This window comes from Chamaea fasciata, unplaced genomic scaffold (assembly GCF_029207755.1).
Source record: "Chamaea fasciata isolate MVZ Bird 193981 ecotype frontalis unplaced genomic scaffold, bChaFas1.0.hap1 SCAF_19, whole genome shotgun sequence".
Taxonomy (NCBI): domain Eukaryota; kingdom Metazoa; phylum Chordata; class Aves; order Passeriformes; family Sylviidae; genus Chamaea; species Chamaea fasciata.
Genome location: NW_027094104.1, coordinates 1,298,488 through 1,321,829, shown reverse-complemented (window position 1 = coordinate 1,321,829; position 23,342 = coordinate 1,298,488). Strand labels below are relative to the sequence as shown.

The 23,342-nt window shown below is 45.7% G+C and overlaps 1 protein-coding gene across 1 annotated transcript in view; it reads right to left on the bottom strand.

Moving 5' to 3' along the window:
• Positions 1 to 20,360, bottom strand: part of HLF (HLF transcription factor, PAR bZIP family member) — a 36,030-nt gene extending 15,670 nt beyond the window's left edge. The window contains exons 1-2 of the mRNA XM_066200225.1: positions 20,026 to 20,360; positions 18,460 to 18,795 (exon numbers count right to left, since the gene is read on the bottom strand). Coding sequence (XP_066056322.1) covers positions 18,460 to 18,795; positions 20,026 to 20,131 — 442 coding nt within the window. The 5' untranslated portion in view covers positions 20,132 to 20,360. The remainder of the gene's footprint in view (positions 1 to 18,459; positions 18,796 to 20,025) is intronic.
• Positions 20,361 to 23,342: the final 2,982 nt, after the last annotated feature.

Here is a 23,342-nt window from a genome sequence, read left to right as displayed (position 1 = left end):
AGCTAAGATGGAATTCAGTGGGGACGGGGCCTGAAGGAGAGCTGCAGAGAAGAACATTCACACCGCTATTTAATTTTAATTTACACTTGGCTTAGAAGCATGTCTCAGTTCAAGATGCTTGTGTTCTCTGGCACATTGGAGCTTCTTGACATCTTTTGGCATATTTTTGTCACCTGGCAATTCACATATAGTAAGATTCCTCAAAAAGTACATTAATTCTTTTCTTAAAGGGAAGATTGCAGAGAAGCATCAGAACTGTCAGAACCTGCTCTGAAAGAAAACTGATGAAAAACATCCATTTTCCTTTACCTTGGACAATAATGTACCCAGCTTTAATAAACCAGTAGATTTTAGACAGAGCCCCTGGTTTAGGTAACAGCCTCATAGAGCACAGAGTCACAGAATCATTGAGGTTGGAAAAGATCTCAAAGCCCATCGAGGCCAACCTGCGCCCAATCCCCACCTTGTCACCAGCCCAGAGCACTGAGTGCCACGTCCAGGCCTTCCCCGGACACCTCCAGGGACTGGGACTCCAAACCTCCCTGGGCAGCCCCTTCCAATGCTAAACCACCCTTTCAGTGAAGAAATTCTTCTGCCATCAAGCAAGAACCTCCCCTGGTGCAGCTTTCCTCTTGCCTTGTCCCTTGTTCCCTGGGAGACCCTCACCTTGCCATAACCACACCATCCATAAATGTGCCCTCATGAGGAATTCTGCTCAAAACAAAGACGACACTTGTCCTCAAGATGTGTCTGTGCCACTGCCAATGTGCTTTTCAGTGCTTCAGACCAAGTCAGTCCCTTTCCTATTGTTCTGTTTATTTGTCTATCTAGGACAGCACGCTCTCAGTAAACAGGTCCTGCAAAGAGCCCTCCTGTAATTCTGACAGCATATGCCACCCATGACTCATGGATCTATTACCCAGTTCTGGTACCCAAGCCCTGCTTGCCTGGGTGTGTTATCAAAACACAGCCAAGGGAGATTCCAACTGGCATGGAAAAGCCACGTGAAACAGGTACATTTCCTCTGCCTCCCAATCAGCAGCTAATGAGGAGCCTCAGAGACAGACAACAGATGCTATCAGCAGCGCTGGAATACATCCCTGAAGGAAAAGAGGTCACTGGGCAGAATTACAGAACTTAAAAATCTCCTCTTCTCTTTTGATCTGCTCTGTGCACACAAATCAGAACTATCTGTTGCAGTCACTTTTTACTTTTCTTACATTTTTTTCCATTTTACGTTTCACCAAAACAAAGTACACTTTTTATGTGACAATTTATTGAGGGTGATTTGTATAAAATAATAATGTTTTAAGAATTAGAGCTGCCAGAATGGGAACTCACTGTTCCCACAACCTAAGTAAGGCTGAATAAATTTTATTTTCTCTCTGCCTTAAATTAGGATCCTCTAATATGTTTTGGGGAAAAAAAAATGCCCAAAACCCAAACAAACAGCAAAACCTAAAAAATTAGACTTGGATTGTTACAGCCCAAGGACTGCAGAGGTCTAACTTGCTTTAATATACTTTTGTATAGCTTTATTCCCAAGGAGCACACATTAAGTGTGTGGTTGTAGTTTTCTCCATGGATGCATTTATCTCCATTTATAAACCATACAGATGCACCAGGCCTGGGTAGCCCGAAAAGGGGGGGCCAGAGGGGGGAAAGGAACACATCACCACCCAGGGAAAATTCCACAACAGGCTGTTGAATAGGGATGCTACCCCTGTGTTTGAAACTACTTCTTTACAGCTGCTGCATAAAACAGGTTTTGGCAGCATGTTAGACATAGGCAAAATCAGGTAACTTCAAAAAGCAAGCCTAATTAAAAGATATTAAAGAACTGGACACTGGGCACTGACAAATTCACTTCTAAATGTGAGGGAGTCACCGAGCACCAGAAAATGGCAAGAAACAGCTTTGCTGAGGAGCCTCCAAACCCAAACTAATGCCTGCAGAGGCTTCTGTGCCTCACAACAGCACTCGTGTGGACCAGACAGAGCAACACGTGCCAAAACCTTTGCAGTAATCTTTTAGAAACAGAGGCAGTGAAAAAGGTTGGTGATGGAATATCTATTGAAGAAATCCTGGAATTCTAATGCTTATATTCCTTCTTGTGACCTCCTCTGCAAACTGCCCACAGCCCTGAACCAAGCCTCTGAACACACTACGATGCATGTTCTCAACGCAACAGGCATGCTGACCCTGTGAAGATTGTGAACGATGTCAAAAATTAAATTAAAATGCCCCAAGACACAAAAATCCAAAAGCTTTTGGGATGATTTGCGAGGAGGACAGGACAGGACAGGACAGGACAAAATCCTTCATGTTCTTTCCTTCCTATTTCCAGGTCACCTGCAGCATTCCCACCGTGTGCCCCTGCTCAATGCAGTATGGGGTCTCCAGGAGCTGGCCACGTGAAAAAGGTGATTATTCTGTGCCCACATGGAAGGAGAAGCACTGGAGAGCTGGAAAGCACTGCAGGCTGAGGGCAGCAGCAATTCATAGGCTTGGAAAATTATGTGGGCTTTACCTTTTACACTCCTGTTAACTCTGATTTTCATGAAGTAGGTGGTGTTGCTACAGCAACTGTCGTATCACATCATTTCTGCTGTCTCTGTCACAGGGATCATCTTATTTTATCTTAAACTCAGATATGCAGCTTTTCTTCATCTATTCTAAAGCCCTCTGCATTTTGGATATGAAAAAATTATACAAAATAGAGCTGTGTCATATAAATGGTATTTTTTAAAAACGTAGCAAAGCTAACAGAACATTTTTATTTGTCCTCCTTTTACAAATGCAGAAGGAATAAAGAAAACGGCACTAGCGGATTTACGGTGCTCCCAATTTTCAGAAATAAATTAAGAGCTGGTCTCACGATGAAGATGTTTCATGCCACCTTTAATGTATTCTCTCTACAGAAGCTAACCCTGTGTTCCTGTGCACCTCAGCAGAAGTAACTCATCTATTCACAGGTGAAAACACTTTGCTTCCTCATGCCCAGGCTATTTATGCACCTGCATTCCACACAACTCACACCCAGCTCAGATGCTGCTGCCCGCCCACAACACAACCCCAGCCCTCACCTGCTTCACCTGCAGCCTGGAAGAAGCACCTACTGAGGCAGAAGTTCCCAACCCACCCTTACCTGGTTCAGAGGCTTTGTCCAAGCTTCACAAGAGGTGGTCACCCAGCTTTGCAGCTACCTTGCTCACTAATCCCAGAATTTGGCTCTACCTCTTTGGCCTCCATTTTGCTGTCTGGAAAAGGTCTTTGAGGGTTCCAGGCACAAGCAAAACTCAATAAAATCCTGATGATGGAAAGGGTCTCTTCAATTTTTGTTATTAACATACATTCCAATGTGTGCGGTCACAGATGTTCATTTTAAAAATTAAAAAAGCAATGTGGGACAGAAATAAATATTCAGTTACACCCTTGGGCTACTCAGGAAACGAAAGAAAAGCCCTACCTATAGTCAAAGGTTATTTCACCGACCACTCAGCCAGCACAGCTCAGACATCCAGATCAAGCTCTGCCATAGCCTAAGTTGATGAGTATTTTGATCTGCTTTTCCTGAGCATTTCCAACCACTTCCAAAACAATCAGCACAGCCACCAAATTCCACTTCAGTGCTGCAGACAGGTCCTGGGCAGAGAGAAATCTGCCAGTGTGGATCCAGCCTGTGGGCAAGGACTGTATCTAGTGCACCTGCTTCATGGCCACATAGAGAATTAAGGTATCAAACGTCCCTTCAGTCCCTTCAATTGCTTTGCAAACTTCATTTCAGTCTCCCCAGTACTTGACAGTTGTTCTTTAACCGATTTCCCAGAGAAATGAGTTTTGTGCAGTCCTGCTGTGCACGTCTGTCCAGCCCCCTCCCAAAAGCTTGGGAAATTGTTGGCCAATTCCCAACAAAACTGGCAGCAAGGCATGCACACGTGCTACCAACACACTTTGTGAAAACAATGTAAGTGAAAGAAGCTCTTCCCTCCCTGGCTGCAGGAGCCTTCTTACACATCAGAAAACCCACGGAGGCTGTGCTGCTCACGGAGCCAATTCCTTGGGCAGGAGGTAGGAAGGAAAAAAAGAAAAATATTCACCAAGTCACTGTTTGTTAATGGCAGTCAGGAAACCCATTTCATCTTCTTGTTCTCTGCTGGAATTGAGAATCTCTCTTCACTTTATCCTACCCACTCATTTACTATTTTCAGTAACCATGAGCAAAATGATTTGTTTCACAACTCCACTGTCACTTGACAATCCCTCTGAATTCCAAGCAGACACATCTGGTATTGATAGCCAGCAAGCAGCCATGCACATAGCCTGTCTTAAAAATCAATGCAGAAGACAGTCAGATGTGGACAACCCAGCTGCCTGCTATCATCTGAGCATTTATTTATTTTTTTAGCATGTACTGAAAACCAGAACTCTACTAGAAAGAGCTTTTTTCACATTATCCCCAGCACTTATTAGGCAAGCAATTTAAACTTTCCAACCAAGACGCAGCAGGAGTATTTGGGAATCAACAAATTTGCCCTGGCAGTGATGAAACATTCATTATCGGCTTTGAAGTAAGGAGGAGTTTGGCTGGACGGGGGAATTTCTTTTATTTTCTTAAGATTTTGTTATAATGTGGACAAAAAGCCGGTTGAGGTATGCTGGGTAGGACTCAGCTAAGAATCAGGACGCTGGAGATTTATGCTGGAAGCTGCCTGTCTGTCCCACCTGAGGGATGCAATCCTGGTGTGGTTTTAGTGTGTAAGGTCAGAGAGCCCCTCTGCCCCTCTCCCCCGGGACTCTCGCTGCTGTTGTTACACACCCACAACTACTCATGCTCGGGGAACAATGGGTTAAACTTAGCGAAGGAAAAAACACAAGCAAGAGAAACACCTTTCCTCTTTCTGCTTAACTGGATAATTGGTGAGCAGGAACCTGCTTGATGAGTTTCAGCAGCTCCTCGAGATCAGCCAGGGCTGTTTCGCTGTTTCTGAGAGCGGCTCAAGCTGCCAACTGGATAAACACCAGCAGGGCACCCCTTGCTAAGGCTTTTGGTAAATAAAGATTTCCAGAAGGCAATGAAGCAGTTTGTATTTCAAAGCTCTATCCAAACCCAGCAAGAGCAGGGTACTGAAAAGGCAGAGCATTTTATAGATGTTATATACATAAAGCTGTCTTACAGTCAGAATAAATGGATGAGTTTAAAAGAAAAAATAAAGACTAAATAATTTGTACTGCAGTGGAGAGAGTGCAACAGTGAAATTCAAATGAATAAATTAACAGGTTCTGTCCTAAGATTTTAAGGGGCCAAGAAAATTCTAATCCTGCTCTGTACAATCCTCTGGGCTTATTACTTGATACCATTTATCTATAACGCAAAGATCTTATTCAAGTACTTAGTGACTTTGAGTCCAGCTGGCTGAAATAAAAGTACACAAGGATTGATTTTCACATAGGGATTATCTTGTCCTACCTGTGTCAGATGTGTGTGCAAGCACGTGAGTTAAAAAACCAAAAACAAACAGAACCAAACCCTGGTAAAACCTTGCTGTAATTTCAAACCAGTCTCAGCTGCAAAATCACCAAAGCAGCCCCTTGGGCAATCACTGTCCATTTTAATTTCTCTTTATTCACATCAGTGTTTCAATTAACACTACAACAGGCAAACAGGCATTTAGACACGCTGGGTTTTAAGATCAAGACACAAAGCTCTCCCTTGCTGAAGCTCTGCCAGTTGCCTACAGATGAGAGCCTCGCCACTGGGCTCTCTCCCAGGTTCCCTCCCCTCTGAGGATGCAGGAAAGATTAAGAGGAAGCAAAACCGTATTTATATCCTAACCAACAACATACAGATTTGGGGAAAAGTACTTCAGCTTTGCCAGTGTTGATCTGTTCAGACACAGCTCAAAGTTTTTTGATGAAGCAACCAAACGCCCAGAATTCAAGGGTCATCTAAACCAAACCAACCAAACCCTCCACACACACACACTGGAAGAGTGATGCCCCTTTGGAAGATGACAGCAACCGCCCCTCAAACACTGCCCCTTGCCCTCATGTTTTGGACCCCTTCCCCAAGCACGATGTCTTTTTGTACTGCTTTTTCATACAAGGGTGCCCTTGGACATGTTGGGGTTTCAAACCCAGAGCCAACTTTCCAAAACACGCTGCATTTTGAAAAGCCCCTTTTTGTTTCACAGAGAAATAAAGGAGTTTGCATCATCAGGCCTTTATCCCCCCCCAAACTCAAAGCTTCCCATACAGTTAAAAATCAAATCCAGCTTTATTTTCCTGCATGGGTCAGGCTGCATGCAAACAGCTTCTGAGGAAGATAGCTTGGGGGGGAGAATAAAACTCAAGGAAGAAATCCAGAGAAAAGAAATTCTTCTAACAGCACACTCCTATTTTCCCCAGACATTTGCGAATATTTTCATTTTAAAGCTAGAGGAAAGCCACCCCCTTCCACCCCAAAAGAAGTTTTAAATATTATAAAGACACACAAGGACACACTTTATTATTTTAACAATTACTGCTATTTTCAGGGCTCCAGCACAGTTACTTCCTTCCATAATTGGACTTCAATCAAACCCTACTGAAGCTTTTGATCGTGGAAAGAGTAACAACACAGCTCTGTTATCAGCACAGAGGGGGAAAAGAGTAGGACATCCAACATTTTTCAATAAAAGAAAGTTAATTGCTTTGACTTATATTTATCAAAGGTCACAGCTACAAGTTCTGAGTGCACACACACAATGGGGCACACTGAGAAATCGCATACAGACTGGACAAAGTGTTGGGATTATACTATCTGCGTGCATTAAAAAAAAAAAAAAAGAGAAAAAAAAGAATAAAAAAAGAAGAAGAAAAAAGCAGCAAAACAATGCTAGATTACTATCCAAATATACCCCAGTGGATGTCCTGCCAAAGAGCAAATATGTGGCTGTAAGCTCCAAACTGAAATAAAAGCTTGGCCGGCAGCCCAGAGCTTCACTGTATTTCGCTCAGCCAGCCATAATCTGGCAGAACAGAGTGAACACATTTGCAGCCACGTGACGGAGAAGCCCGTCGGGCCAAGCCGATTTCCTTGGGCTGGGTAAATGTGATCTTCAGACTGAACACACCAGCGACCTGGGGAAACGTGAGAGTGGGGAACAACCACCACGGGCTGCAAGCTGCAAACTGAAGGGCGGCAGACAACACTACTTGAGGACTTTGCCCGAAGGTTTGGGTCGCCAGTGGTGGATTTTACTGAGGTGTTAACTGGGCTTCCAGGGCTGAGCACCGGCGTTCAGCTGCATCTCCACTGGAGATACACCACCAGCTCCTGCAAATGCAGATCCTGACAGAAGCCGGTTTGGAAAAGGCACTGGAAATCCGCTGCTGGATAGGATTGAGAGCTACCCATCGGTGTTTCAAAAAGGCAAAATGCTGAGTGACTCTGAAGTCCACCCTGAGGAGACTCAGAGGTGCTCAGGCTGCCAGGATGTGGCCTGGGATGGATGGTGCACACCCCCCAGGGTTCAGACTGTGCGGACACCCCTTCAACAGACACTGCTCAACACAGAGAAACACCCAAAAAGTAAGACGGAACCTGGCCAAAGGATTCAACCTGAAAAACATGTGGGATAACAGCTGCCCCCATGATCAGGTATTATATTTTGATAGTAGTGATAACAGTGTTTTTAAGGAACTGACTTAGGGAGAGACAAACAGCATCCCTGGCCAGCATGGGAGCTGCACATGATCGCTGAGAGCAGATTACATGTGGATGCAGAAAGAAAAGCCCCCAAACACAAGACCTCAGACGTACATCCCTGCTGCAGATAAGAGCAACTCGGCTGAAGCAGTCAGCAGAGGACGTAAGAAAAATGAGATTTGTTTACTTTCTAACAGAAATAAATTGATAAACCAGACACGTGCAGCACCTGGTGAAATCAGAGACGCACATGAGTTGACAATTACACCTCCAGCTCTTTCCTTCTCCTTGGCTAATGACTCCTTTTCACGTGTTCAGAACAGCTTCCAGACAGAGACTACCACAATTTCCAACAATGACATCAACCGTGTCGCACTGAGAAAATTGAGCAGATAAGAGACTGTAGACAAGTGCTTCTTAAACCTGGTGATGAGCACGGGCCAACTGAAAGATCAGCCTTTCCGAGGGCAGCCGCGTGATAAAGGATGCATCAACATCAGGCCTGGGAGCCTGCACAATCCGTGCCCTGATTTTTTAAGTGCAAAGGCGCCCATCCACAGGCAAGGTGTTTCAAGCAGACAGCCACAGCACAGCTGGCCAACATGTGTTACTGCAGGCTTGTGGTTTAACCTCCTCAGAAGGCAGACGTGCAGGTTCACTTTAAATATGCTGCACTCTTCCCCAGTTCTCTCATGTAAGTATAGAGTTGAGTGATGCAGGTGTTTATAAGGTCAGCTTCCTGCTCCATTTTACTCAATCGGGTGTTGCTCTCAAAAAATGCTCTATTACTCCAGAAACAACTCAAAAAATGTGCTACCACTCCAGAAACACCTTCCACCTGGTAAGCAAGCCCTGTGGCTTTCTGCCTTTGTGAGTTAGTAGAGTAACACACGTTAACACCACATGGCCGATGAGCATGACATAATCTAGATACGTGATTTATTAACCTGATCTGTTATTTATGCTCTTCTCTTCAAAGAGAATCAATCTTCACTACAGGCAGAGCCATAACTCCTTAGTTTTCAGTGCACAGCTCTTGATACAGAGGGCACGCTCTTAGACAGCTGGTGACAAAGGTCACGTAAGACAGTCCATCATGACTGACCTGCTTGGGTAGCTCACGTCCCTGGAAAAGTCTGGAAAACCAGAGCAGGAATTAAACAACAGTGCCCCAAGGTATGTGTAGCTTCATGTCCCAAAGTCTTCACACTCTTTATTAATCAGAACAGTGATGACCCAGCTGGACAGGGCTGTGATTCTGTCCACCTTTCTTTAGTGCTCCACCCTCACCCAGCAATAACCAGAGACAACTGGGCCGTCCCACAGGGCAAGCCCAGTGTATAAAAAGGATACACCAAATCAAATTATCTCAGGATGAATGCAGCACCAAAAACAAAACAAAAACAAACATCCAAAAAACACTGAGCAAAAATATACTACCGTGAAAATTTGACATTGATATGCTGCTGTGGTCTATTTCAAAAAACAGTGAGCTCAGCACTCACAGCTATTTCAGAACTGTATCTGCTTTTTCACTCTTCAGAAAAGGCCGACAAAAAAAATTGCAGCATTTCCCAATAAACTTTCTCCAACTTAATCCTGAGGAAGCAGGAAGAAACTCTTAAGCGTCTTTTCAAACAATGTTTTTCTTTTTTAGAGACATTTAATATTGCATATGCCACGGCCAGACCAAACAGGTTCTTAGACCTCAGGTAAGCGTTACCTTATCAGAAATGGTAAAAAATGTCTTCACGCTGTGCTGAAAACAGAATGTAGGGACACAGAGAGGTTCTCTCAGGTTTGTAAATGCCCTCCCAAGGGTATGTGGGGGGAGAGAGAGCAGGGGAGTCCACCCAGCAGTGCTGCATTACACCGAGAGTGGGTTGTGTCACTACAGCTCTATCCCGACACACCCATATTTTACAGCACACAATGTACTGTACAACTCACAACGCCAAGAAACTCAACATATCTAATCTGGCAGAAAAACAAAGTCATATCAGGTTAATCCAATTCTTAAATTGCACAACTTGGAAAAGCCAATAGCAAAACAAATCTTTCCCCACACTTGTGCTCCCCCAGCCCTCCTCCCAGTGCACGTACCCTGCCACGACCTACTTTTCCTCTTTGATCCCTCAACATTTTTAGCCCACTCTCACTCTCCGCTGTTCTTCTCCGAGTCCTGACCTCGCTGCAGCCCAGACCCCGGTGGCAGGGTGGAAAATTTCCCAGATTAGAGCCAGCCAGCTCCGTGTGCAGTGCGGGCTGAGCAGCGGGATGCGCGCACAAGGTCACTTGGACACCCGCCCGCATGTGACACTGCAATAATTGTGATCCATCAAAGAGCCATCAAATCTGAAGTCAGATCACTGCAAGGTGGTTTCAAACGAGGCAGCAGAGCTGGGGTGACTGCTGCACAAGAGGAAAAGGATACAGCAAGTTGAGAAAATTTTTCAGTAAAATAACCGTGCTTGGCTTTGGAGAGATCAAGACCATTCCATTGCATGGGACCAGAACTCTCAAGATCTTACTTACAAACCTTACAGCTCGTTTACTAAATTCTCTTTTTAAAAGGAACTCCAGAGTCTCATGTAATCACAGAACCTGAGAAGCTGAGGAGTTCCAAGCAAGAAGAAGAATGGTGGATAAATTTTGTGACTGCCCTCCCCTCCCTCCAACACACACTAAACCAGTAAAATTTGGTTTCTTGCAGATTCTTTTCTCAAAGTGAAGCGGCATCTCATGGGGTCTAAAAGGGTGTCAGCTCTTCTAGAAGCATTTCACACAGATCAGGCATTTTAAAGGTCTTATGTACCTTTTCTGATGTAGAAAATGCACATTTGCATTACTCCTGCTCAGTAACACATTCCCAATCCTATATCCACTCATACATCCGCACATTCATTTTCATGAAATTTTAGGACTATAAGCAATTCTTCAAAATCACAACTTTCTTGCTACATTTGGTTAAAATCTGCCAATATAATCAAAAACCAGCAAGCAGGAATACGCAAGGGGCCATACACACCGAGCATGACAAGTTTTGGTTTGTTTTCATAGAAAAACAGTAACAAAAAAATACCCCAATGCTCATCTCTCACAGCAAGCAAAAGCTGCAGGAGTTCCGTGCCCAGAAGGGCCAGTGCCCCACCAAAGGGCTGCAGCTGCAGGGACTGCAGACATCACCAACATCCCTATTTCCACTGTGCAGCACAAAGAGAGGCACCAGTTGAGGGCTGATTGCTGCAGGGCCCCTCAAATTCAGCTTAACCCTCTCTGCTGTGATGAGGAACAGGATTTGGGGTTGAGTGCTTAGTTCCTACTTACTAAGCATTACTAAACAAGAACAGTTTTTTTAAGCAGACTTCTTGGTGGAATGTTGCAATGGTGAGTTGGTAAAAATGACTGAATTGTTTTAAGTCATCTCTGCTTCAGCGCAAGCCTTGAGCCTGTGCTTTTATGTTCTGCAGCCTTGTGAAATGTGCTCTTCTACAAGAAGGTTTAGTGCTGTTATTTCAATAATCTTGCTGTCTTAAAAATATTGATTGCTCCACTGAATGCATTTCTGCAGTATTTTGTGCTTTGAAGTTTCACATTATTGTTCCTTCGTTTTTTTTCCAAATGCAATTTACAGTTTCCTTCCTCTCCACATTTAATTTCTGTTGGAGTGCTTTCACCTGTGCCACGAGTGACCAGGTCACCTCAAAGGCACCAATGGCCACACAGGCATTAAGTAAGCAGGAAGGCCTTGCAAGTGTTTTAAATAAAACTTAAGATCCAATCACTGCCACACAAATTAATTGATCCTGCTGTAGACAGAGAACCCTGTTCATTCGTTTATTAAACTCAGGAGAACCAACCAGTTCTGTAATGAATTACTTAATCTTTGACCTATTGTCCATAGCCAAGTTCCAGAACAAAGAATTTACAGCAAGCTGAGCTCCCTAAGGCTAACTAGAAAAGAATGCCTTTTTTTTTTTTTAACCATTCTCCATCTTCGACAAATCTTTGCTAAACTCTGTATTTTTGCCTCTCTGTTTTACGACTATATGTTTAAGGATGACACTTGGTTACAGGTGAGTTATTGCTCCAGTTCACTGTAGCTTCTGCTTGAAGGAAACACATCCTACAGCATCCATCTACAGGTTCCTGTTTTGAGTAGTAATCTACATTTGTGTTCCAGTTAACAAGGAGCTGAGTTTTCTAGAACCCTAATGCAATCCGGATTTTTTTATTTCCTCCTACAACAGCCATACACCAAAACAAAGAGCTCCAAGATGCTCAGTGCCTGTTTTCATTAAACTGCAAATAATATGAACAAGAGAATAATGCCAGTGGGATGAAGAGCTAGAGCTGTTTCTCTCAAAGTTGAGAAGACAACCCTGAAGCAAGAGCTTGCCACATCAGAGGAGCTGGTGTTGGAGGGTGCACAACAGAAATCTGGCCCAAATTTAGCCCTGGCAAAACTTAGTTGAGAGAATGGGACAGGGGAAGCAGAACTGTACCACAGCTTTAAGTGTGTGAGAAATGTGAGAGGTTGAACAGTATTCTGCATTAGTTTAAAACTTGATGGATAACACCTCAGTCATGCGAAGCTGAAGTGCTGTGAAGAGCACCAGAATAAAAGAAAGAAAAAAAGAAAAAAAGAGAAGAACTGTTGCGACACATGCTGCCTTACCCACCTGTGTTAGCTCTCCACACTGCCGCTCTCAAGCTCTCAGGACCAAATTCAGCTTTGTGATAAACAGACAGCTTCTTTATCACCATTTGTTCATTTAAAAAAAAAAATATACAAGCTACAAAAAACCTGTTTGTCATAAATTCATTTTGACACAGCTGCGCATTTTACACTCATTTTCTCTATACCAAGTGATTATGTATAACTTAGTCCATTAAGTGGAAGAGATCTGAGGTTTAAGTAAACGAGTTTTTGCAGAGCTTTCATTATCCACTTAAGATCAACCCACAGTTTTTCTTGAAAATAGCTTAGAAATATTTTTTCTGATCACCAGCCTTCTGTGAAATTCAGACAAATATTGAAAATATATTTTATTTGTTATGAAAGGAAGACTTAACAAAAGAAAAAAAAAGAAACCTATGCTCATGTTTTGTGTGATATAAATACTAAACAGCTCCATAGCGTACTGCCAGGCAACCAAACATGCTTTCAAACTGCACTAAAGTCCTTTTTACTGATGGTGACTAAGCCCTTTCATCCTGTAAAAACTCCACTGGCCACTAAGAGCTGTTAACCCCTTAAAAAAATAATTCCAGAAAGATGAATGACAAGAGAGTGAATGGTGACATTTTGCTGCTCCACCAGGGAGGTGACAGAGAGCAGTCAACAAGCTGCCTACCTGCTGAGCAACACAGAAATCAGGGAGACCACATGAGGAGCAAAGTACTTATTGCTGAGATTAATTGGCAGAATCTGGCCACTGCAGCTTCCACAATTGCCAATTTGCTGTCACAAAAATATGTAGAGATTGAACAATTTAATGTGTTTCCTAGTAGCTTCATCTAATCAGATAATAGCGGTGTCTTTGTATACACCTCCTGATGAGGTCTTCTCTCTCCACAATAATACACTGTTTTATGATAGACTTCAGGGTGGACGTGCTCCTTAAAAAAATCAAATCACTGCACTGAGAACCATTCAATCACTCGGCAATGCATTTTGAGATGGAAAGCAAAGCTCTGAAAAATAAATTCTACTTTCCTAAGTAACTATAACAGGCCTGACACTCAAGACACCCTTAAAATATCTCTAAGGGGACAAATAAAAAACTAACCCCAAATCCTAGGTCTTCCCTGCGCTCCCTTCCTAAATCTGCACAGGAGCTCTCCCTGTACAGCCTAACACCCGAGATGATTTCATGCTGTTTACCGTTTGAACTCCAAACTAACTTCAAGTCCTTTCACACAGTCGAGCAATTATTTAACCAATAATCAACATTTAACTGCGAATATTAAAATTAGCTCTCTTGAAGGAGACACAGTGTTCTTGCTTCCAGCATTAACAAGCCTGTGCGTTCAGCACTTTTTCCCCCCCCTCCCGTTACCATGTGACGGGCTATTTTTAATATTTCCCTGAATATATTTTGCATCTTCCTTTGATCCAGAGAGCAGTTCCGCGAGGCTTGCCCACGGATGTGACCTGGCAGGCAGGGGCAGCGGCGGGCGCAGCGTTGCCATGCCGGCGCAGTTCGGAGCGGCGCCGGCAGGAGCGGAGCGCGGCCGCACAGGGCCGGGACACGTGTCCGGAGCACACGGTCCTGCAGGCACCCCCAGGCTCACGTGAGGCTCAATGTGAAGAGCGGCTCCCGGTACCGGCCTGGCCGCGGTGGAGCCGCTCGTTGCCATCCGCACGTGGGAGGCCAGAGGTCAGGAAATTCCCGCGGAGAGCCCTCGGCCTCGGGGAGAGAAGGGGTTCCTGCAACACCCAGGGACGGCTCGTAAACAATGATTAAAGCTTAGGAGAGGATTCCGCGCACAGGCTGGCAGCTGGGAATGCTGCCCTCCGCTCTGCCAAGCTGTGCTGGAGGAGGAGGAGGAGGAGGAGGTCATGTTAAGAAACGCAGGGGAAGGAAGGCTGCAATACAGGGAGTGCTGCACACACACCCTTTGGGGGCTGCCCTGGCACCACCTCAGCCCGGGATGAGCTGCGTGGAGCAAGAACAAGCCTCTCCCAGCTGGCTGCTGTGCCTAGCACAAACACGAGCTCCGAACACACACTGAAACCCACCCAGTGGTGCCGCTGTCAGTCACTGCAGCTCAGTGCCTGTGCAAGAAGCCGGAGGTAATGGATACCGCGCTCCAGACAGAATGTCTGGGCTGATCAAATAAACCACAGCATTTCACAAAAATCTTTGGGGGGTGGGAGGTGTAACTGCACCTCACATGGAAACAATTCTCAGCTTTTGGATGAATGCGCCTCTAATTTTACTTTTTTTAAAGTGAAGACTCATCGATATCGCACATGGGTATATTTCTGCAGTGGATAACAAAGCTTGTGGGTTTGTTTTATTGTTGTGGTTTTTTTTTTTTTTTCTTTCCTTAAATGATCTTCGGCAAGTAGTCTAAGGCACCCAGCCATGTAGGCAACACAGACAGAAAGCCACCATCAGAGAACACAAAGGAGGGAGCTCTCTCAGAGCCCCCAACAGCCGTGCCCTCCTTTGGAGCAAGGCAGAAACACCACCTGGTTATCACTGTGCCAGCCCTGTGCCACAGCCCCACATCCAAGGCTTTGGTGGCAAACAGAAAATTCAGGTCTAAACCACAAAATCCCAAAAACCTTCTATTAGGATTCTCCGCCAGATCTAGCTGAGGCTTCTCTAATTTACACCGTTCGAACCCTTTACAGTACGTGCCCCAACCGCCTTCACCGGAGCTACACGGGGAAAAGAGCCAGGTAAAAAGCAACAACCAACTAGTTACTTGCAAAACATGCACCCTCCCTTTACACACAAACAGCTAAAAATTACTCCAAATTTCCTTAGGACTCTGCATTTAAATGGAGGTTTACGTTCCACCAAAAGACTACACGAGGTACGCAACAGACGAAGACCACAGAAGCGTGTTTGCAGTAATGAGTTACTTTAAAAGCTTCATGAAAATCTGAAAACCTTTTTCTGAGGAGACCACAGATTTCAACCAACCTACCAGCAGCCAGTACCAAGATAAAACAACTTTTAAATGCATCTACACATGACAATGAATGTTGGTCTGCAATGCTAAAATAAATCAAAATACTATTTTTTATTAATAAAATCAGCACTGTGAAAGATAAATACATGGTTTCACTCTTGCAAGTCCCTCTTCAAAACAAAGCCAGAAATTTCTGTAACTACATTCCCTGAACAGAAATGTATGGGAAGTAGGTGTTTGCTTTGTTCTTTGCAGATGATAAACTGGTGAGCCTAAACATCTACCCATTGACCAGACAATCTGAGCTGCAAATACAGAATTAAGTTCTATTCATATGGATCCTTTTTTTCGCCATTACACTTTTTAGCAGGGAGAAAGAAAATCAGTGAGGATTTTGGTAATGTCACATCCACAGTCAGGGTCAGCTCAGTTTTGCTGAGCCTGATGACACTCAGGGAATGCCGGTGCAGATCTCCTGGTCTCTTCCAGACGTGGAACAAAACTCGTTTGGGCAACACCACTCACTCCTACAGACAGATGAAGCTTGTGCTGGAACACACACACAAAATTAAATCTCCTCCTGCTGCTCTCCCATGATCATCCCTGGCCCGGGCACGTCCCTGAGTCACAGCTGGGGCTCCCAGTGCAGGGGAATGTCCCCCCCGGGACAGGGCACAGCCAGCGGGGAGTTGTGACCACCTGCACGTGAGCCCTGCTGCTAAACCTGCAGAGCCATTAAAAGAGCGGCAGGAGCATCACAGGACCGGACCCTTCCTCCAGCCTCACACGCTCAAACAGGCTCCCATTGCAAGGCAAAATTCAGAACACACACCAGTGAAATATTTTTAGAATTACTATCACCTAAAACATTCAGTTTTCCTGGAAGTAATAAGATCACATGGAATTAATCTGTATTGAAATTGTGTACTTCCTACTACTTGTTCTTTGCTTTATTACGGCAACACAAATCACAGCGCTACGCATGCTGGAATGATGGCTCACACCAACTAGAAACCTTTCTTTATATGACAATTAAAAAGCATCTATTTTAAATGTCTTAAGATATATTAACCAACAGGCTCCATTACAATGATTTTAACATTTACCTTCCTATTTCAAAGCAGCACATTTGCCTTAGCCCTTTTATGATAACTCTTAAATGCTCATTTTTACTTTTACTATTTTTTTTTTTAAATACATGCTGTTATATTCTCAAACTTGCTCAAATGCTAAACTGTGAGATGGTCTTCTCTTCAGTACTGATTGTCAAAGAAAGATGTTCACATGACAGCACGTAAAAATTTCAACAACCTGATGATAGACCAGACTACTGTTAATTAAGTCACACTTCCTATCTGTAATGGGGACAAGAAAATACTATTTAAGAAGTGAAATGAGCTCCCTTTAAAAAAACCCCAACCAAACATACAAAAAACACACTTAACAAAAAAAAAAAAAAAAAAAAAAAAAAATCTATTCTTATTCAGGCAAGATGGTGTTGGAAAAAATACCTGCAAATTTAGGTGTTTTATCCTACCCCAAGAGACATAACAACCTTTACAACAGTAAAAAAGTGCAGTAAGTTTGCAATCCTGAGCTGCAAAAGGCTCAGGAAAAACTGAAAAAAATCAATGAGTTGAAAAGTCACACAGATAGCTGATTACAAATAAATTCTGACAGGTGATCATTAAAAGCCTGGCTCACTACCAGGCTCCTCTGAAAAAAAAAAAAAAAGATATTCAGGACAGATTATCTGCTTTTAATTTTGTGTGTGCACAAGTGACAGAAAATGGTGGAGCACATAGGCTCTATTTTAAAAGCTGGTCAAGAGAAAGCAATGGGTTTCATTTCTGCTTTTGCCTACTCCAAATATATTTTAACTTTGGACACCCTTATAAGTTATTAGTTAACCATGAAAAGCCTTGAAACTGAAACACAAAGCAAAGTCAAATCCACACAAAGCAAAAGTAAGTAAATGAAATCCATGACTGAACACACACTTCTGATGGGGGGCCAAGGAGTCTGTTGACAGGTTTGGGGAGCTTTAGGGGATATTTTCTCTCTTTTTAACAAGACAGGAACATTGCCGACTAGTAACACACTTCCATTTCATGCTGCTCCACAACTTTTGCCTCTCTATTTATTTATCTATTTTGCCTCCTTAACAGATTATTCTGACAATGACTTCACACGCTGAGCATGGCAAATGATCAAGCAGAAGGGAGAGGAGCGGTTTCCCGCTGCCAAGAGCACACTTTGCTCTAGCACACCTTGTGTGAGCAGAAGAGCACAATAAATAAGTCACTCTCTGTCCTTTTATTTTTTTTTTTTTAAGGAAAAAGGCAAAGCTCCATATTTCCCAAACTTCAATGTTGACACTCTCCATGATCTCAGCCATGCTGGTGTCAAGCCAGAGCAGCTACCCTGGATTCGGACTGGTGTCTCTAAAGGAATGATCTCAAGTGCTAATAAAATAATAAAAGACTTCCACTGACATCAGATGGGCTGGAATTGTGCATTACAACAAGGCCTTGGACTCCACGGTGTTTTCTTAAGCTTAAGGTGACTACAGATGCAAGTTATGAACTCAGGTCAGAGTTACACTCAGTTTATGCCAATTTAAGCAAGATTATAATGTTGTTCCAAAACTCAGTTCCTGTGGCAAATTTTACTTTGCTCAGTAGAGAGTAAGATTATGGCCAAAATTTCAAGTAAGAGGCATTAACCTTTAACTCCAGAATAACTGCCCACTCCTGTATTCTCACATCAAATATTGGCTGAAGGAATATTCCCTTTCACAGACCTTTTTCCTGCTCTTTTAACCCTGTGGCATCTATGCTATTCTGTCTGTGGTCTTTTTACTTGCTAACAGCTAAGATACCAAGTAAGATAGCCAAGTTTCCTTGGAATTCCCAGAGCTTCCCTTCAATAATTTAACAAAAATCCTGGTGGAGCAGCTTAGCAATAACTGGAGCTATTGTTTTTATTTGCTGGAGTGTGAGTGACAGGAATCCTCTGGGCTCAAAGCTGCCTGTCAGATGCACAGGGAAGCAGTGATTTACAGTGGGGAGCAGGGGTTCATGCCAAATTCCACAGGGAAGTTCTAAGGGCTGATTTACCTGGTCTGACTGGGCTCTGCATGCAGTTCTGCGACACCATGCCTGGATGGACTGAAGTAGAAGCCCTGCTGCTGAGGTCCATGACAGAAGGTGATGCTGAGGTAGCTTGCTGGAGACCTGACTGGTGTGGGCTAGGCTCGTGCTGGTTTGGGCTGGGTGGAATGCCATTTTCTGAGAGGAATTCTTCCAGGTCCATGTATTCCAACTGGAAAGTGTCTCCATCATATGGCAGTGTCTTGTCCCATAATGTTGGACCCAAGAAAGCTGACTGAGGGACTGTGGTACCGGTGCTGTCATCATCTAACTTCTTCTCTTTGTCTTTTTCTTTACCGAATGCTTAAATAAAAACATATAATAAACATGTAAGAACTCAGTAATTAAAACATTAGCTACTACTATTTCCATCATTTCTGCTGTACTCTCAGGTGTAAGAAAGGAATACTCTCTTCAAAAAAATAACTCCTTCGACTCACTCTACTTGGAAGAGAATTGAGGGGTCATATCACTGAGCACCTTTGTGGGAATCAACCACATTTTTGAGACTGCCCTTTGTTTTTACTTAACAATTCCACTCCATGCACAGCTTTAAAAGTCAGCATCAAAAAGTACTCAACAGACTTAAAAGTAAACATTTAAGTATTCCAGCAAAATGGAAGCTATTGATATATTCTGTTGAAAAGGAACAGTCTTAGGCTAAAATCCCTGGGATCCTGTTATTCTTCTAAACTAAGGTCCCCATCTTGCTAATCCTTGCACAAGCAAAGCAGCCCTCAAATTCTGCACTTCTAAACGTTACTAAAATACAGCGGCAAAGGCTGAGAGAACGTGGTTTTGATGTGCACAAGAGACAACAAAATATTCAAAGGCAGAAGCAAAAAAAAAAAAAAAAAAAGTTAAACTGAGGCTTCTTCATTTCTGCAGCCCCCAGTGATTTCAATGCACGTTTTGTAAGGGAAACGCCTGATTCCTCTGCAAGATCTGCAAGAATCTGAACTCATATAGCTTCCTGTCAGCTACCAAGACTTCGCAGCGTTTTATTTTTAACCTCGTACAAGAGCCCCGGTGAAATCCTGCGAGTCGCTTAGCAGTGGAACTCGGAAAGACGAGGAGACAGGAACTGCGAGACCTTCCCTCAGTTTCTTGCTTTTCGTGCGCGCTCGATCCGTTCGCCAAACGCGGTGCGGGTATTCCCGAGCTGCCTCCGCTCCCGGGGAAGCCGCAACTTTCTCCCGTTGAACCGGGGGACGCGGGGCCGGGAGTGGTTTACTGCGGGGCCTGAGATGGGGATCCTGGCCCCCTTTACCCGAGCCACCGAGCGCCCTTGGCGTCCGTCCCCCGGGACTGCCGATGGGAGCTCCGAGCGCGTCCCGTTAGATCGGGCCGGGGCGGCCGCCACTCCCGCAGAGCGCCCCGAGCGAGCCGTCCCGGGGCTGCATCGCCGGGGGAGCACCCGGGGCGGGGACCGGGGGGGGCCGCGGAGGGGAGGGAGAAAGGGAAAGCCACGCCGCGGACCCCGAGTGACGGCGGAACCGGGGCGCGCTGCGAGGGGTCCGGGGGAAGCCTCACCGTCTTCGTGAGCGAGCGGCAGCTTGAGCGGGTTTTCCAGAAGGGATTTCAGCACGCCGTAGGTGGGCGGCAGGAACGGGGGGTTCAGCGGGAGCGGCCGCGACATGGTCGATGGGAGCTGCCCGCGGCGGCGGGGAGGGGGCCCGAGGGGGCAGCTGCGCGGCGAGCGGTTCTTTCCCCCTTGCGATGGCCGCTGTCGCGGCGCGGGTGAGCCGGGAGCAGGGCCGGGCCGAGCGCCGGTGGCTAGGGGCGCTGGGGCCGCGGGACAGGGCGCAGACCGGGCGCGGGTCAGGCCCCTCCGCCGCGCAGCTGCTCCACCGCCGCCTCTCCCGCCGCCCGCTCTGCGCCGCTCTGCGCCCGCCCGCCCCGCGCCCACGTGCAGCCGCCGCCGCCGCTGACGTCACGCCTGAGAACGGCCCCGCCATTGGCGCGCCGGCCACGCCCCTCCCCGGTACCGGCCACGCCCCCCCCGTGCGCCCCGCCCCGGCACGCGTGCGGCCGGTATCGGGGAGGGAACCCCGGGACACCCGCCCCAAACCCCCCCGCGGGGCCGCAGCGCCTCCCCGGTAACCGGGAGGAATGTGCTAATGAGATGTTAATGAGCCTGAACGTTTGACCCCGCTCGCGGCGTCCGAGCGTGGCGGCTCCCCCGGGGCAGCGGGACCCGCGGTCTGAGGGGTGCGGGCTGCGGGGCACGGCGGGTGGGGAGTCCCACCCGTGTCTAAGGGGACTGGCCGTGGGGCCTGCGAGCGTTTCCCACGGAGCTCCCTCTGCCTCTGCCGTGCGTCACCCCGGAGTGACAGCGCTGTCACCAGTACGAGTAGGGTTCTTGCCATCTCACAGAACCCTTCGGGCTGGAAGGGACCTCTGGAGATCACCCAGCCCATCTCCCCTGCCCAGGCAGGGTCACCCGGAGCAGGCGGCACAGGAACCTGTCTAGATGGGTTTGGACTGCCTCCGGAGAGGGAGACTCCACAGCCTCCCTGGGCAGCTGTTCCAGGGCTCTGCCACCCTCCATGGAAAGAAGTTTCTCCTCACGTAGAGGTGGAACTCTTTTGTGTCTTAGTTCACGGCCATTTTTCCTTACCCTGTCACTGGGCTCCACCAAAAAACGTCTGGACCCATCCTCCTGGCACCCACCTTGGAGATATTTATATGCATTGTTGAGATCCTCTCTCAGTCTTCTCTTCGCCAAACAGGTCCAGCTCCCTTCAGACTCTCCTTGTAAGAGATGCTCCAGACCCCAAATCATCTTTGTGGCCTCTGCTGGACCCTCTCCAGCAGCTCCTTTTCTCTCTTGTCCTGAGCAGCCGAAGGTGGGATACAGCACTCCAGATGTGCCTCATCAGGGTAGAGGGAGAGGGCACGCTCTTCCCAAAGCACCCCAGGATCCCACTGCCCTCCTGGCCTCAAAGACACGCTGCCAGCTCATGGTCAACTTGTCCTGCACTAAGACTCCCAGGCCCTGTTTTTACTCAAATGGGACTTTCCTCCCCACTCACCATGATCCTTGTTCAAGCACAGTTGACTTTCCATCTGCTCTGGACTTCAGCCCATGCAGGCTGTGCAAGAACTGCGTTCATCCCGGAGTAACTTCACCCTTCAAGTGCCAGTGGGTATCAATCTCCCTTCTTCTCATTTGGGTTTTCTTTTGGATTGCATTTTGCAAAGTTTTACCATCTGTGTTTATTTGTGACTCTTTCTTCAAAAGTCAGCTTTTAACCATCAACAAATATAAATAAATATTCACTGGAAGCAAATAAAGATAAGTTATGTGTATAAACTGCCCAGTATTTAGAAATAAAAGCTGTCTGAGGAACAGTTATGCTCTCCCTTTATGTATCTACTTACCCCCTTACATACCTACGATGTGTATGACCAGGAACAGGACGCAGGAATGGCTGGAGCTGTGTCAGGGAGGGTTAGGTTGGAAAAGGTTCTTCCCCCAGAGGGTGGTGGGACACTGAACAGGCTCCCCAGGGAATGGGCACAGCCCCAAGGCTACCTGAGCTCCAGGAGCATTTGGACAATGCTCTCAGGCACAGAGTGGGATTCTTGGGGTGTCTGTGCAGAGCCAAGGGTTGGACTGAATGACCCTTGTCAGTCCCTTCCAACTCAGGATATTCTGTAATTCTGTCATTAGGTGCACTGATCAGTGTCTTGTTAAATGATCTGCCTAAAACAAGCAACTGATGAAAGTCCAAAGTACATTCAAATCAATAAAACTGCATTGGCACAAGCAAAAACATGAAGACTGGGGACTGTGACCATCAGGTCCCACAGAACAAGTGACAGGAACAGACTCAGGGCCTGGCCTGAGCAGGTCTTGGGAGAACCTTGGGATGCCACAGATGCTACATGGTTCAGACTCGAGCAGGGCTGTGATAGCAGCAGCACAGGAGCTTTTAATTGTCACCTAAGCAAGGGAAAAAGCCATGGATTATTAAATGACTGTACACATACCAGCGTTGCCTCAGATGGCCAAATTGCTGGCTGGTGGAAACCTTTAATTACAGAGGTACAGATGAGTGACACAAAGATTCGGGTGACTGCCAATCCATATGCAGATACGGTACAGAATGTTTCTTCTATGCTGCCTAAAGAAAAATAGATACATTTAGGAGATATGATAAGTAGCAAAGATGAGTAAATAGAACAGAAGATGTAAAAGTAGTGGGGATACTGGGAAACACCAGTAACAAGATTAGTTTCGGATGGAAGCTCAACTTGAGCACAACTACTTGTGTTTTTATGATTCTTGACCCGACTCAACACAAAGAAACAGCATTTTCAACACCACAGGCCAGGAAACCTGCACTGCTTCACTGCTTGACACTGAACGGGGTAAATTATGGGTAGATCAGTGTAAGTGTGGAACAAAAGGAAGCCTCTCTGAGCACTGTGTCCGTTACAGACAGACATGGGAATGTTGCATGTTGCATTCCCAACATGCAGGAGCTGGGAATTTCCTGGATGAGAAAGCTAAAATAAAGCCAAAATCTTCCTGATTTATAGACCAGCCAGCAAAGCTGAGCAGAGTACCTGAGCAAGGTGCTGGAGCTGTTATTTAAGGTCTCACACAACAGGAACAGTAATTTAACTCCACAGCCATGTTACACAGGCAGGTTTCATCCCAAATAGCCTAAATTCCAGGCTATCAGGACAGCATGTTATTGTCTGTACGTACAAATTACTGATTTTTACTTGCTACACTTTTCCAAAGGTGGCCCCCAATTCCTTCGTGCTGTTTTGACCGCTGGATGACCCCACATGGTGCACTCCAGGTAAAGCAACCAAGAGAAAGCAGAGCTAATGAT